The 12,876-nt window shown below is 40.5% G+C and overlaps 2 protein-coding genes across 2 annotated transcripts; one reads left to right on the forward strand and one right to left on the reverse strand.

Moving 5' to 3' along the window:
• Positions 1 to 134: 134 nt before the first annotated feature.
• On the forward strand, positions 135 to 12,876 carry LOC106437683 (disease resistance protein RRS1-like). Its single transcript, XM_013878611.3, has 10 exons — positions 135 to 875; positions 5,432 to 6,506; positions 6,589 to 6,882; positions 6,965 to 7,726; positions 7,832 to 9,141; positions 9,326 to 10,427; positions 10,518 to 10,817; positions 10,992 to 12,266; positions 12,365 to 12,395; positions 12,538 to 12,876. The coding sequence occupies exons 1-9, from the start codon at positions 520 to 522 to the stop codon at positions 12,371 to 12,373; spliced, it is 6,483 nt and encodes a 2,160-aa protein (XP_013734065.1). The 5' UTR covers positions 135 to 519; the 3' UTR covers positions 12,374 to 12,395; positions 12,538 to 12,876.
• LOC125588364 (putative nuclease HARBI1) lies at positions 871 to 5,310 on the reverse strand. Its single transcript, XM_048759677.1, has 2 exons — positions 4,367 to 5,310; positions 871 to 4,295 (listed from the first exon to the last, which is right to left on the reverse strand). The coding sequence occupies exon 2, from the start codon at positions 2,510 to 2,512 to the stop codon at positions 1,235 to 1,237; it is 1,278 nt and encodes a 425-aa protein (XP_048615634.1). The 5' UTR covers positions 2,513 to 4,295; positions 4,367 to 5,310; the 3' UTR covers positions 871 to 1,234.

Genomic DNA, 12,876 nt, shown 5'->3' on the forward strand with positions numbered 1-12,876 from the left:
CTCAAACCCTAACGGAGACCCCTAACGCCGAAAACGAGTGACAATGGAGGACGAAGGAGATGGAAACTCTGTCGATTGCATGCAGAGTCGAGGCGTTGGAGGAATTCGGTGCCGAAGACCTTTCGACTGCTACAAAATTACCACAGAAGTGAAAGTGAAAGATGTGAACGACGGTGAGACACGAGTTACTTTTATAGGGTTAATAATTAAAATATTTACTTAATTTTAGCAGCAGGTTGGGCCGGTGATGTTTCAGAGATATTTGTGTATTAATATATAATTGTAACAGTGCGTATAGAAAGATTAAGTGAAATAGCTACTTTGTAAATTACCGTTTTTTCGTACCTATAGGCTCCAATTTCCCTAAAAATAAAAATAATAGAAACTTTTTTTTTTTTTGTTGGCGTTTGGATGAGCTTTGAGTGATGGACAACAACTCTTGGCGAACCCAGAAGAAAGCTCTCGCATACAGGAGACCATAATATTCATACTAGAGAGTTAATTTTGAGGTACGAAATCATGACGAACACGAAACGGACGGAGCAACCCGTCTACATCAGCTGTGTAGACGAGGTACGCTACTCTTTTGTCAGCCACCTCTCGGACGCTCTCCGCCGTGAAGGCATTTCTGTATTCGTCGATTCCGACGATCTCCTCTCCAAGGAGGCGCAGGAAAAGGTGGAGGGCGCTAGGGTTTGTGTGATGGTTTTACCAGGAAACGGTAGGGTATGCCTTGAGAAGCTCGGGAAGGTTCTCAATTCCCAGAGGGACATCGACCAGGTGGTGGTTCCAGTGCTGTACGGCGACAGTCAATGGTACGACGAATGGCTTGACGAGCTGCATTTGAGGGGCTTCTCAGCGGTCTACCAGTCCAGGTATATTGACCTTATTCTAAATTTGCGTATTACAGATTTCGAGATCAAAGCTGAAAATTTTGATTATTTTCTGTTTTGACTTATCAAACCAATCGAAAACTAAACAATAACTGGGAAACTAGACCTTAGTTAGAAGACCAAACTAAGAGCAACTCCAATGGTGTTACCCACCATTGGAGTCCTTAGGATTATAATAGTAGTTTTTTTTGCTTTTTGAATAGTTAAGGATTTGACTCTAAAATGTATGTCTAATGGTGTTATTCAATATGAGGTCCTTAAGAATTTTAAATTATTAAATTTTTAAAAAGTTTTAATTTTAAATTTTTTTTATTCAATGTTTAAAAGCAAACATACAATAATTATACATCTTCATTATCACCAAACTTGTTCCAAATATTTTCGATTAAATCATTTTTCAATGCTTGGTGTGTACGCCTATCTCGAACATGATTCCGTAGACCAAGCATATTACCGAAATGGGTAGGCATGTTGTTAATATGCTCAACATGTGAACTTCTGCTCGATTCTCCTTCTTCAAATTCAGATGTATCGTACAGAGTGTATCCACCCCGTTCATTTTCGACAATCATATTATGCAGTATGATACATGCTCGCATAATATTCCCTATTTTTCCCTTGTCCAACGACAGCGCCGGTTTTTTCACTATTGCAAATCGAGCTTGCAATACACCAAAAGCACGCTCCACATCTTTTCGGGTAGCTTCTTGAACTTTAGCAAATAACTCTGCTTTAGGACCTTGAGGGAGTGTGATAGATTGGATAAATGTTGACCATTTTGGATATATACCGTCCGTGAGGTAGTACGCCAAATCATATTGGTGTCCGTTGACCATGTACGTTACCCTTGGAGCTCGACCTTCATAAATGTCATCAAATACAGGTGATCGATCAAGGACGTTAATATCGTTTAAGGTACCTGGAGAACCGAAATAAGCGTGCCATATCCAAAGATCTTGTGACGCTACAGCCTCCAAAACAAGTGTCGGCTTTCCTGATCCACGGGTGTATTGTCCTTTCCAAGCGGTTGGGCAATTTTTCCATTCCCAATGCATACAGTCGATGCTTCCAATCATCCCCGGAAAGCCGCGGATCTCTCCAATATCGAGCAAACGTTGAAGATCCTCAGGATTGGGTCTCCGTAGGTATTCTTCTCCAAATAATAGAATGACTGCATCTGTGAAATGGGTTAAACATGAAAGAGCGGTGCTTTCACCGAGTCGGAGATACTCGTCGACGGCGTCAGCCGCACATCCATAAGCAAGCATACGAATAGCCGCCGTACACTTTTGTAGTGTAGATAGACCCAACCGTCCGACCGCATCCCTCCGTTGCTGAAAGAATGGAACATTTGCTGAGAGGGTGTTGATAATACGCATGAATACTTGCCTGTTCATGCGAAAACGACGTCTGAATAGATTTTCCGGAAATGACGGATTTTCACTAAAATAGTCATTCCATAGCCGGTTGTGGCCCGCCTCGCGGTTTCTTTCGACATATGCACGTTTCTTCTTTTTATCTGTTCGATTCTCCACGATGCTGTTGTATGTATCTTCAAAATATTCATCAAAAGCCTCGTTGACAGCCGCATCGAGTCTTCGGTCGACTTCATCTCCCATATTTGCCTATCTTTCCTTCAAAAATTATTTAGACTAATGAAGAAACAACCAAAATTAAATAAAAAGAAATTGTATACGTTACTCTTTGTTTTACTTTAAAAGAGAAAAATAAGTAGTCTATTTTTTGTCAAATAATAAAATTACTCTGTTTTTACTCACTATTGTTCAGTATTTCTATGGTAAGTCTCAGTTTATCAAAATTAAACAATATATCGTTTTTATTGTTTTCCTTCGAGTAATGCTTGAAACGTAAATGTTTGAAGGATTCAGCATAAATGTTACGTAAATGTTTGAAGGTTACCTAAATATTTTTTAAAGGCTTACAGGTTGCAGTGGGATGAGTCGAGCCTTGTTGTGTTGCTGTGTATCGAGCCTTGTTTTTTATTTTGGTTTGTAAATATGTAAATAGAAGGCAAAGAAGAGCATAGGAAACAGGGAAGTAGAAGGCAAAGAAGAGCATAGGAAACAGAAAACACTAAAACATCATTTTACATCAGTTTTTGAGAGAATACAAGGAAGTAGAAACACACTTGGTTCACTTAAACAGCCCAGTCTACAAAGAGACTTATAAAGGCAACATGGTACACGACTTGGTCCACATCAAAATACAAACAACAAGAAACAAAGAGCCCGTGACTTGATTTCTAAATAACAGGAGAAAGAGACAAACCACCCGTGACTTCAAGATGCCAGCTTTAGTCTTCAACAAGCACATGGTCTTGTACTTCACCTGAGACAGGAAAATCACGTGTGTAAGCAGAGGATATTCACGTATGTACAAGTTAAATGACAACTACATGAATCACTAGTCTAATGCAAACATGTGAAACTAAGGATAATCACTAGTCTAATGCAAACATGTGAAACACTTAGAGCTAAGAAACCCTACAACAACTCAGACAGAAGTTTCATTTTCAGAGCCGACTCCATCTCAGAGAGAGGCTCAGACTTTGCAAGCAAACTCTCTAGCAAACTTTGCTTTGAGATTTGTTTTTTGATCTCCAACAAACTCTCAAGCTTTGCCAATTCTTCTTCTTTTCCAGTTTTCTTCCTCTTTTTAGCAGCCTTCGCAGCCTTGACCCCAACTGGTCTCTCCTCTGGCTCTGGCACTGCCCCTTCGCCATCAACAGGATCCACTGGTTTGCGCTTTTCCTTCTCAAGATAGGTGGAGCACCACTTCACATCATGCCTGAGCTCTCTCCACGCGTGTTCCAAGTTAAACTTCTGGTTCTGGTCGCTGTGGAAGATAAACTTTAAGTCTAAAAAGAAGCAGTTAAGGCACAATTTAATGATCGTTTGGTGGGAATTTAAACTACAAAGTTAACCTTATTTCCAAACTACAACGTTATCCTAGTTTGGTTTGGTACTACAAGGAGACACACAACACTATCCTAGTTTGGTTTCAAACTACAACACACACCACTATCCTAGTTTGGTTTCAAACTACAAGGAAACACACCAGACGATCCTAGTTACACACACATGTACCAACTAATTTTTTTAACTGTTGATTAAAAGGGTTCAAAGCACTAACCTCAGCGGACTCTCTCAAGCTCACACACACGCTCAAGAAGCATCTTAACCTGAACCTGAAGAGACATCAGAGACAGAACAATATGTTAGACAGATTGTAAAAATTAGTGGCAACGTTAAGTAAGAAACTAACCTTAAGCGCCTCGCACTCGCGCAGGAGCTTCTCCTGCTCGAGAAACTTTAGTTTGAGCCTCTCAATCTCTTGTTGCACACCCATTACCCATGGCTGCCTAAAATGCAGCCCGTCGTTCTGCCAAAACATTAAATTCGTAAGCAAACAGCAAAACAATTTGGAGTATAAACAGACAGTACATTTCGAACCTGGTAGTCTGTGCAGATGAAGTATCTTTTCCCCGGGAGGTAATCATACGTATCATCTTCGTCGACGAACTCCTTTGTGATAGATCCACAGGGGCACAGCTTCGGAATTCCCTGTTGGGCTTCTGAAACGAAATGAAGCATGTTGTAGTACGCTTTGTGTGCTTTCATGTCTCGCAGTTCGTCCTCCATTTAGAGCTGACAAGAAAAAAAAAAAAAACAACAGAATCATCAAAAGCCCCAAATTATAAAACCCTAAATCGATTTATAAAACCCAACATCGAATGACTGCTTAATCACGGACCCTTAAATCCTCCGAAATAACCAAGAACTACATCGAAAAGAGTCGATTGGCAAACCCCGACAGGAACCCTAATTCTAATTTTATCCCCAATCGCTAATGAAACCCGAAATCTATTCAAACCCATGTATCGAATCCATAAAAACAAGAGAAATCTACATGCATGTACTCTATAAGAAAGAATAGTGAGTATTAGCGGTCGGATTTGGCCGGATTTACCTGAAACCAAGCAGATCGCCGATTCTCCTTTGTCGGCGCCTTTAGAGAAGGAGAGGTTTTTTTTTTCTTTACGAGCCGCGTAAATGATTCATTCCCGTCCCCCTACGAAACGCAACGTTTCACCCAACCAATCAGATGATGCCAGGTCATTTAGGATCAAAGACAAAAAATCCTTACCTAAGGATTCTTTCTTAGCGTAAGCCCATTTAATATTAGTATTTTCTTATGTATTAGCGCTAAGGATTGTGTTAAATCCCGCGTTGCTCATGCTCTAAGGTTTGTAGATGAGTTATATATGAAGTCAACGCTCTTTTTTTTTTTGACGTCAACGCTTCCATTACAAACCTAGGTTGGTATTAATAGCCTAATTTTGTACAAAACAAATTCGCTTTACAAAGAATGCGCTCAAAAAGTGTATGTTGCCTTGCCTTGAGGTGACGAGGACCTTGCTAGACCTCGCCATGTCTAATTTTATTCTGTTACCTCATATTTTTAATGTTCCCATAAAACAAGTTTTTTCCTTACTTGTTTGAGGAAATATGGCTCAGGAAGGAATGCAACGACTCCGAACTTGTAGAGGAGATTGTCAGAGATGTGAATGAGAAACTCTCACATATGGGGCGAATTGGAATCTACTCGAAGCTGCTGGAGATTGAAAACATGGTTAACAAGCAGCCTTTGGGCATCCGCTGTCTTGGAATCTGGGGTATGCCTGGGATAGGCAAGACAACACTTGCTAAAGCCTTCTTTGATCAAGTGTCTGGTGAATTTGATGCTTGTTGTTTCATTGAAGACTTTGATAAAGCTATTCATGAGAAGAGAATTTATCGTGTCGTGGCTGAACAATTAACGCTTGGAAATGGCGGTAAACTGAGCTTGCGCAGAGACAAATTAATCAGTAAGAGAGTTCTTGTTGTTCTGGATGACGTGCGTAATCCTCTGGCTGCAGAGTCTTTTCTCGAAGAGTTTGACTGGTTTGGTCCCGAGAGCCTGATCATCATAACGTCTAGAGATAAACGAGTGTTTCGCCTTTGCCAAGTCAATCACATATACGAGGTTCAGGGTTTAAATGAAAAGGAGGCTCTTCAGCTCTTTTTGCTGTGCGCGTCTATAAAGAATATGAGAGAGCAGAATCTCCACGAGCTTTCAGTCAAAGTAATAAACTATGCTAAGGGAAACCCTTTAGCTATCAGTATTTATGGCAGAGAGCTGAAAAATAAGAGAAAGGTGTCAGAAATGGAGACTGCATTCCTCAAACTCACGCGACGTCCTCCACTTAAGATTGTTGATGCATTCAAAGGCAGCTATGATACTCTTAGTGACAGCGAAAAGAACATTTTTCTGGACATAGCTTGTCTCTTCCAAGGTGAAAATGTCGACGATGTGAAGCAGCTGCTTGAGGGTTGTGGTTTCTTTCCACATGTTGGAATCAATGTTCTTGTTGAAAAGTGTCTGGTGACTATTTCAGAAAACCGAGTGCAGATGCATAATCTGACAAGGGATGTTGGCAGAGAAATTGTAAATGGGGAAACAGTACTCATTGAGAGGCGCAACAGACTGTGGGAACCTTGGAGCATCAAATATTTATTAGAAGATAAAGAACGCACAACAAAACGTGCTCAGGTCCATTATATTTTGATAGTTTCATATTTAGCCTACTTTGTGAGCCAGCTGCCTAATGTATCCATTTCCAATATTATTTTAGGGAACTGAAGAGATCGAAGGCATGTTTCTCGACACATTAAACTTGAGTTTTGATGTCAAGCCTGCTGCCTTTGAGAATATGCTGAACCTTAGACTCCTGAAGATTTACTGTTCCAGTCCTGAAATCCGTCATAGAATCAATTTCCGTGAAATCCACTCTCTTCCTAATGAGCTAAGGCTCCTCCATTGGGAGAACTACCCTCTGCAATTTTTGCCTGAGCATTTTGATCCCATGAACCTTGTTGAAATCAACATGCCGCACAGTCAACTTCAGAAACTTTGGGGTGGAACAAAGGTAAGCAAACTCTCACATGTCTCTTTCACCCTTAGTGATACTAATCTGAATTGTTATTTTTTATTCGGCATTTTCTTCTCAGAACCTGGAGATGCTAAAGACAATCAGGCTTTGTCATTCGAGGAAGCTGGATTGTATTGATGATATTCTAAAAGCGCCAAATCTTGAGGTAGTTGATCTCCAAGGTTGTATAAAACTGAAGAGTTTCCCATCCACCGGTCAATTGCTGCATCTTCGAGTTGTAAATCTCTCAGGTTGCACAAAGATTAAAGAATTCCCTGAGGTTCCACCAAATATTGAGACGTTGCATCTCCAGGGTACTGGCATAAGAAAATTACCACTTTCTGCTGTTAAGTCAAGTGACAGAGTGCTTGCGAATCTTCTAGCAGAATTACCCGGTCTTTCAGATGCCTTGAAACTCGAGCGTCTAACAAGTCTGGTGAATTCTAACTCATCTAGTCAAGATCTTGACAAGCTTATTTGTTTGGAACTGAAAGATTGTTCTCGTTTACGAAGTCTGCCAGACATGGTTAGCTTAGAACTTCTCACAGTTCTTGATCTCTCTGGTTGCTCAAAGCTCAAGACTATTCAGGGTTTCCCACGGAACCTGAAAGAGTTATATCTTGGTGGCACTGCGGTAGGAAAAGTGCCACGACTTCCTCGATGTCTAGAACTCTTGAATGCACATGGTTGTGCCTCTCTGAAATCAATTCGATTGGACTCTGAGCACCTTCCTATGCATTATACATTCAGTAATTGTTTTAATCTATCACCACAAGTGATCAGCAATTTTTTAGTGGACGTACTGGGTAATGTTAATCGCATACCAAGAGATCGTCTGCACGTAATACTCTCTCTCCCTCTCTCTCTCTTATTCCAATGCCTGATATGTATACACAGACATGACTATACCATATCATATCTGACTTATTTTCTTTTATTACAACAGGAACTCAATGAATCTCCGGCTTTCAGCTTCTGTGCGCCGCCCTCACATGCGAATCAAGTTTCCACACTAGGTCTGAAACTAGGATCTTCTGTAATGACACAACTAGATCCTTCTTGGAGGAACACGCTTGTGGGCTTTGCTATGCTAATGGAAGTTGAATTTTCAGAGGATTACTATGATGCTAATGGTTTTGGCATTAGCTGTGTTTGCAGATGGATAAACAAGGAAGGCCACTCTCGTAGGATAGAAAGAAATTTGCATTGTTGGTCTGCAGGGCAAGTTGCTCCGAATGTGCAAAAGAATCATCTGTTTGTCTTCTATGATGCTAAAATGCGTCCAAGTACTGGCGAAGGAATTGACCCGGATATCTTAGGTAATTTAGTTGTATTTGAATTCTTTCCGGTCAACCAGGAAATGAAGCGTCTAGATGATAGTTGCACAGTGACAAGATGTGGGATCTATGCAATAAAGAGCAATACAGAACTTAAGATGAGCTCACCAGTTTCGTCCTCGGATCCGATGGAGTGTTCTGGTGATCAAGTTGAAGAAATATTGAGAGTAAGCTACGATGGTCTAGAGGAGATGGATAAAGCTTTATTTCGTTTCATCGCGTGTTTGCTCAATGACGAGAATGTTGATTCGGTGGCACCACAAATTGCTAGCGCTGGTGTGAACATTGATTCTGGGCTCAAGGAACTAGCCAGTAAGTCTCTGATACGTGTTTCTTCCAATGGGGAAATAGTGATGGATTCTTCGCTACGAAAAATGTGGAATGAAATCCTCCATAGTCAATCCATGCTGCCTAGTAGCTCGAAAGATTTAACAAGAGACGTTGAGAAGGTCTCTGTGGCTTCTTCTTCGTCTCGGTCTTGGAAATATGATGTTTTCCGGAGCTTCAGTGGGCAAGATTTCCGCAAAAATTTCCTTAGCCACTTGGCTGTGGAATTCAAACGTAAATCAATCATCACATTTGAAGACACTAAGATAGACAAAGGCATGCCGATTGGCCCCCTTCTTGTACAAGCGATAAGAGAGTCAAGGATCTCGATTGTTGTGTTCTCTAAAAGGTACGCCTCTTCAAGCTGGCTCCTGGCAGAGTTGGTGGAGATTACCAAGTGTAAGGAAGAGTTTGGTCAGATAGTGATACCAATTTTCTATGATGTTGATCCTGCGCATGTTCGGAAACAGACCGGTGAATTCGGAAGGCATTTCAAACAGACTTCGAAGGGCAAAACAGAGGATGAGAAACAGCAATGGCAACGAGCTTTAATGGATGTAGCAAATCTTCCAGGATACCATTCTCCAAGCTGGTACGTTTTCTTCAGCCATTATTAGTTGCCGTCTCTTGGATACGACACAAATCTCTCACGCGTTTGGATTAAGAAATCCTAAATTATAGTTTCCTAGAAAGGATTGATATTAATGTTTGGATAATATTAGCCAACGGAATCCATTCCTGAATTAATGTACGGTAACTTTCCTTCTCCTTGTTAGGCATAATGAAGGAGAGATGTTTGAGACAATCTTGTCTGATGTCTCAAACATGCTGAACCATACGCCATCGCGTGATTTTGATGATTTGGTTGGAATCGACGCTCATATTGCAAAAATGATTCCGCTGCTGCACTTGGAATCCGATGAAGTGAAGATGGTTGGAATTTGGGGGCCCCCGGGGATTGGTAAGACTACCATTGCAAGACATTTATACAATAAGATCTGTCCAACATTCCAGTGCTGCGCTTTTACAGATCACCGAGATGTTAATAACAAGTTTGGCGAGTCAGATTATAGCGCAAAGATGTATATACAGCAACTAGTTTTATCTGAAATTACGTACGTAAAGGATTTAAAGATACCTCATTTAGGTGTGATGCAAGACAGCCTAAAGTATAAGAAAGTTCTTCTCATTCTAGATGGTGTGAATGATCGATTGGTACTAGATGCCGCAGCAGGAAATAGTAACTGGTTTGGTCCAGGGAGCAGAATTATTGTGATTACGAAAGATTTAGCTCTTCTGAAGTCTCATGGGATTAGTTATATATACAAAGTGGATTTACCATCTAAAAAGGAAGCTATTCAGATGTTATGCCTTTATGCTTTCGGGCAAAAGTATCCATTTGATGGTTTCATGGAACTTGCAACTGAAGCTGCAGAGATGGCAGGTGCTCTTCCGTTGGTTCTCAGAGTTTATGGTTCTTATTTGCGAGGGATGAGCAAAAAAGAGTGGTCGGAAGTGTTGCCTCGGCTCAGAAATAGACGGGATGGAGAGATTGAGAGCTTATTAAAATTTAGCTATGATGGGTTACATGAAGAAGACCAAGCTTTATTTCTTCACATCTCATGTTTATTTAATCATGGTACGGTTGAATATCTCACACGATTGCTCACAAGCCACTTCATGGATATTAAGTATGGGCTTAGACGCTTAGACGAGAAATCTCTCATCCATATATCAGAACACGGAAATGTTAAGATGCACGATTTGCAACAAAAATTTGGCAGAGAGATCATCCGTAAACAATGCCCTGTTAATCCTGGAAAACGTCAGTTTTTGTTGGATCCCAGGGATATTAGTGAAGTCTTTGAGGAAAACACTGTAAGTTTTAAACATACACATGCCATTTGTTTAACAATAAATGCTAGTCTATGTCACGGTAACCTGTTTCTGTCGGGACTCTTTTTTCAGGGGACAAGAAACGTTCTAGGGATATCGTTGGACATGTCAGAGATCAAGGAGCTTTTAATAAGTGAGAGAGGATTCGATGGAATGAAGAATTTGCAGTTCTTGAAATTCTACACAAACTTGGAGGATAAAGAAGTTAAGGTGCGCTTACCTCATGGTCTTGCTTATCTGCCTCAAAAACTTACATTATTGCATTGGGAGGGCTTCCCATTGAGATGTCTACCTCCTAACTTCATTCCAAATCATCTCGTTGAACTCACAATGGAAGCTAGCAAACTTGAAGTGCTATGGAGTGGAATTCAGGTACATGTTAGAGTTTTTGTTACCACCGAATTTCAAAAGTTTTGTTAATGCTTCAGATTTTCTTTCCATTGTTGATGTCATCAAATATATGAATGATATTAGTAGAAGTTTGGAAACTAATGGTACTGTTGGAAAGATTCTGATATATGTTTATACCATTGTTTTTCTGTTCAGCCTCTTGAAAGTCTCAAGTGTATGAACTTACGGGGTTCCTTAGACCTGAGAGAAATCCCAGATCTTTCGCACGCCATAAACCTTGAGACATTGGATCTTGGCGGTTGCTCGAGTTTGACTAAGCTTCCTTACTCTATTGGGCAGCTCCATAAATTGAAGGACTTTGACATGGAGCGTTGCATATATATGGAGGTTCTTCCATCCGGCATCAACTTGGAATCTCTCTATTACCTTAATCTCAATGGCTGTTCACGGTTGAGAAGTTTCCCACAATTATCAACAAGCATTTCAGATCTCTATCTTGATGGAACTTCGATAGAGGAAGTTCCTGGTTGGATCGAGAACATCTCTGCGCTCACTTACCTATCTATGAATGGGTGCAACAAGTTAAAGAAGATTTCCCCAAATATATCTAAACTGAAACTTCTCGTGGAGGTAGACTTTTCAGAATGCAAAGCATTAACGGAAGAAAGCTGGGAAAACCATCCTGAGGAGATATGCACTTCCCTCATGATTGTAAACATGTCTGGCAACAATTTTGAGAGACTGCCAGACACATGGATTTCCATTCAACCAAAATATCTTGATCTCGGTAATTGCAGAAGTCTCGTGTCACTGCCGGAGCTCCCCACATCACTCTCTATCCTGACGGCAAATTATTGTGAATCACTTGAGAGTATATATGGCTGTTTCCAACAGCCACAGATGTCTCTCCAGTTTATTAACTGCTACAAACTGAATCAGCAAGCCAGAGAATTCATTCTACATTCAGACTGTGCTTATGCTATCTTACCTGGTGGAGAACTTCCTGCATATTTTACTCATCGAGTCGATGGAAATTTTCTAACCGTCTCATTGCCTCGGATCTCTCTTTCCAGAAAAATCTTGAGTTTTAAAGCTTGCATAGTTGTTGAACCAAGAGTATGTTGGTTTGACTTTGGGGTGATTTGGCTTTTCCGAGGTGGAAAGGATAATAAATATTTTAGTTTGTCGACAAACATACACACTAAGACGAGTCATCTCATCATATTCGGTTTTGAGTTCTCCTGTGATGGATTCAATGATAATCCAGCTGAGCTGAACTATAGCGATGTGCAGTTTGAGTTTTTTGGCGTTGACCACCAGAAGGAAATAATAAAGATAAAAGAATGTGGTGTACAGCTCTTGGAGCTTTCTTCATCTCTGAATGGTAGTATGAAACGCTTTAAAACTGTGAACGGCGAGATGTCTGGAGATGACAACGCGGAGCCAAGTCGAAGCAGGAATCAAATGCGTGTAAGTATGAGCAAGGGTTGATGATTGAACAAATATGTAATTCTCTTTTGATTCATCCTGGTTAAGAATTGTTTTTATTTTGTACTTTCCTTCTGCAGATAACTTAAAAAACAGCTCAAGAATCTCCAGGTTAGACTACCCAACTTTGAATATCAAAATTTGGTTTGGTCTAGGTGGAGCGTCTAGCTTCTATTTATGTATCTTATACATTGCTGAGGTACCATGGGTGCTCTAATGTTGCTCTTTCCTCAACCCTTTTTCAATCTTGCAGGAGGCCTTTCTATATTGGTACCATGGGTACGCTGAAGCGTCTGGAGGCTTGAGCTTAGGTAAATGATGATTGAAGAACTCACTTATGTTTTCTGCTTATACTGAAGAGCTCATAATAATGCATGAAACATGAAACTGTCATGGATCTATGTGGTGATTTTGAACGTTGATTTCTCGTTAGGCCAGACACTAGATGAAGATAGTACTGCTGGTTTGTTTTGATTCGGTTTGGATTGTGAACTCTGTTGACTTTCTGCTCTCTTTTTGTTACTGTGGAACACAAGGTACTGTTATTGCTAGCGTGGTAAACATCTATTAAAAGTTGATGTGGTAATACAAA

The sequence above is a fragment of the Brassica napus genome, chromosome A2, assembly GCF_020379485.1.
Source record: "Brassica napus cultivar Da-Ae chromosome A2, Da-Ae, whole genome shotgun sequence".
NCBI lineage: Eukaryota > Viridiplantae > Streptophyta > Magnoliopsida > Brassicales > Brassicaceae > Brassica > Brassica napus.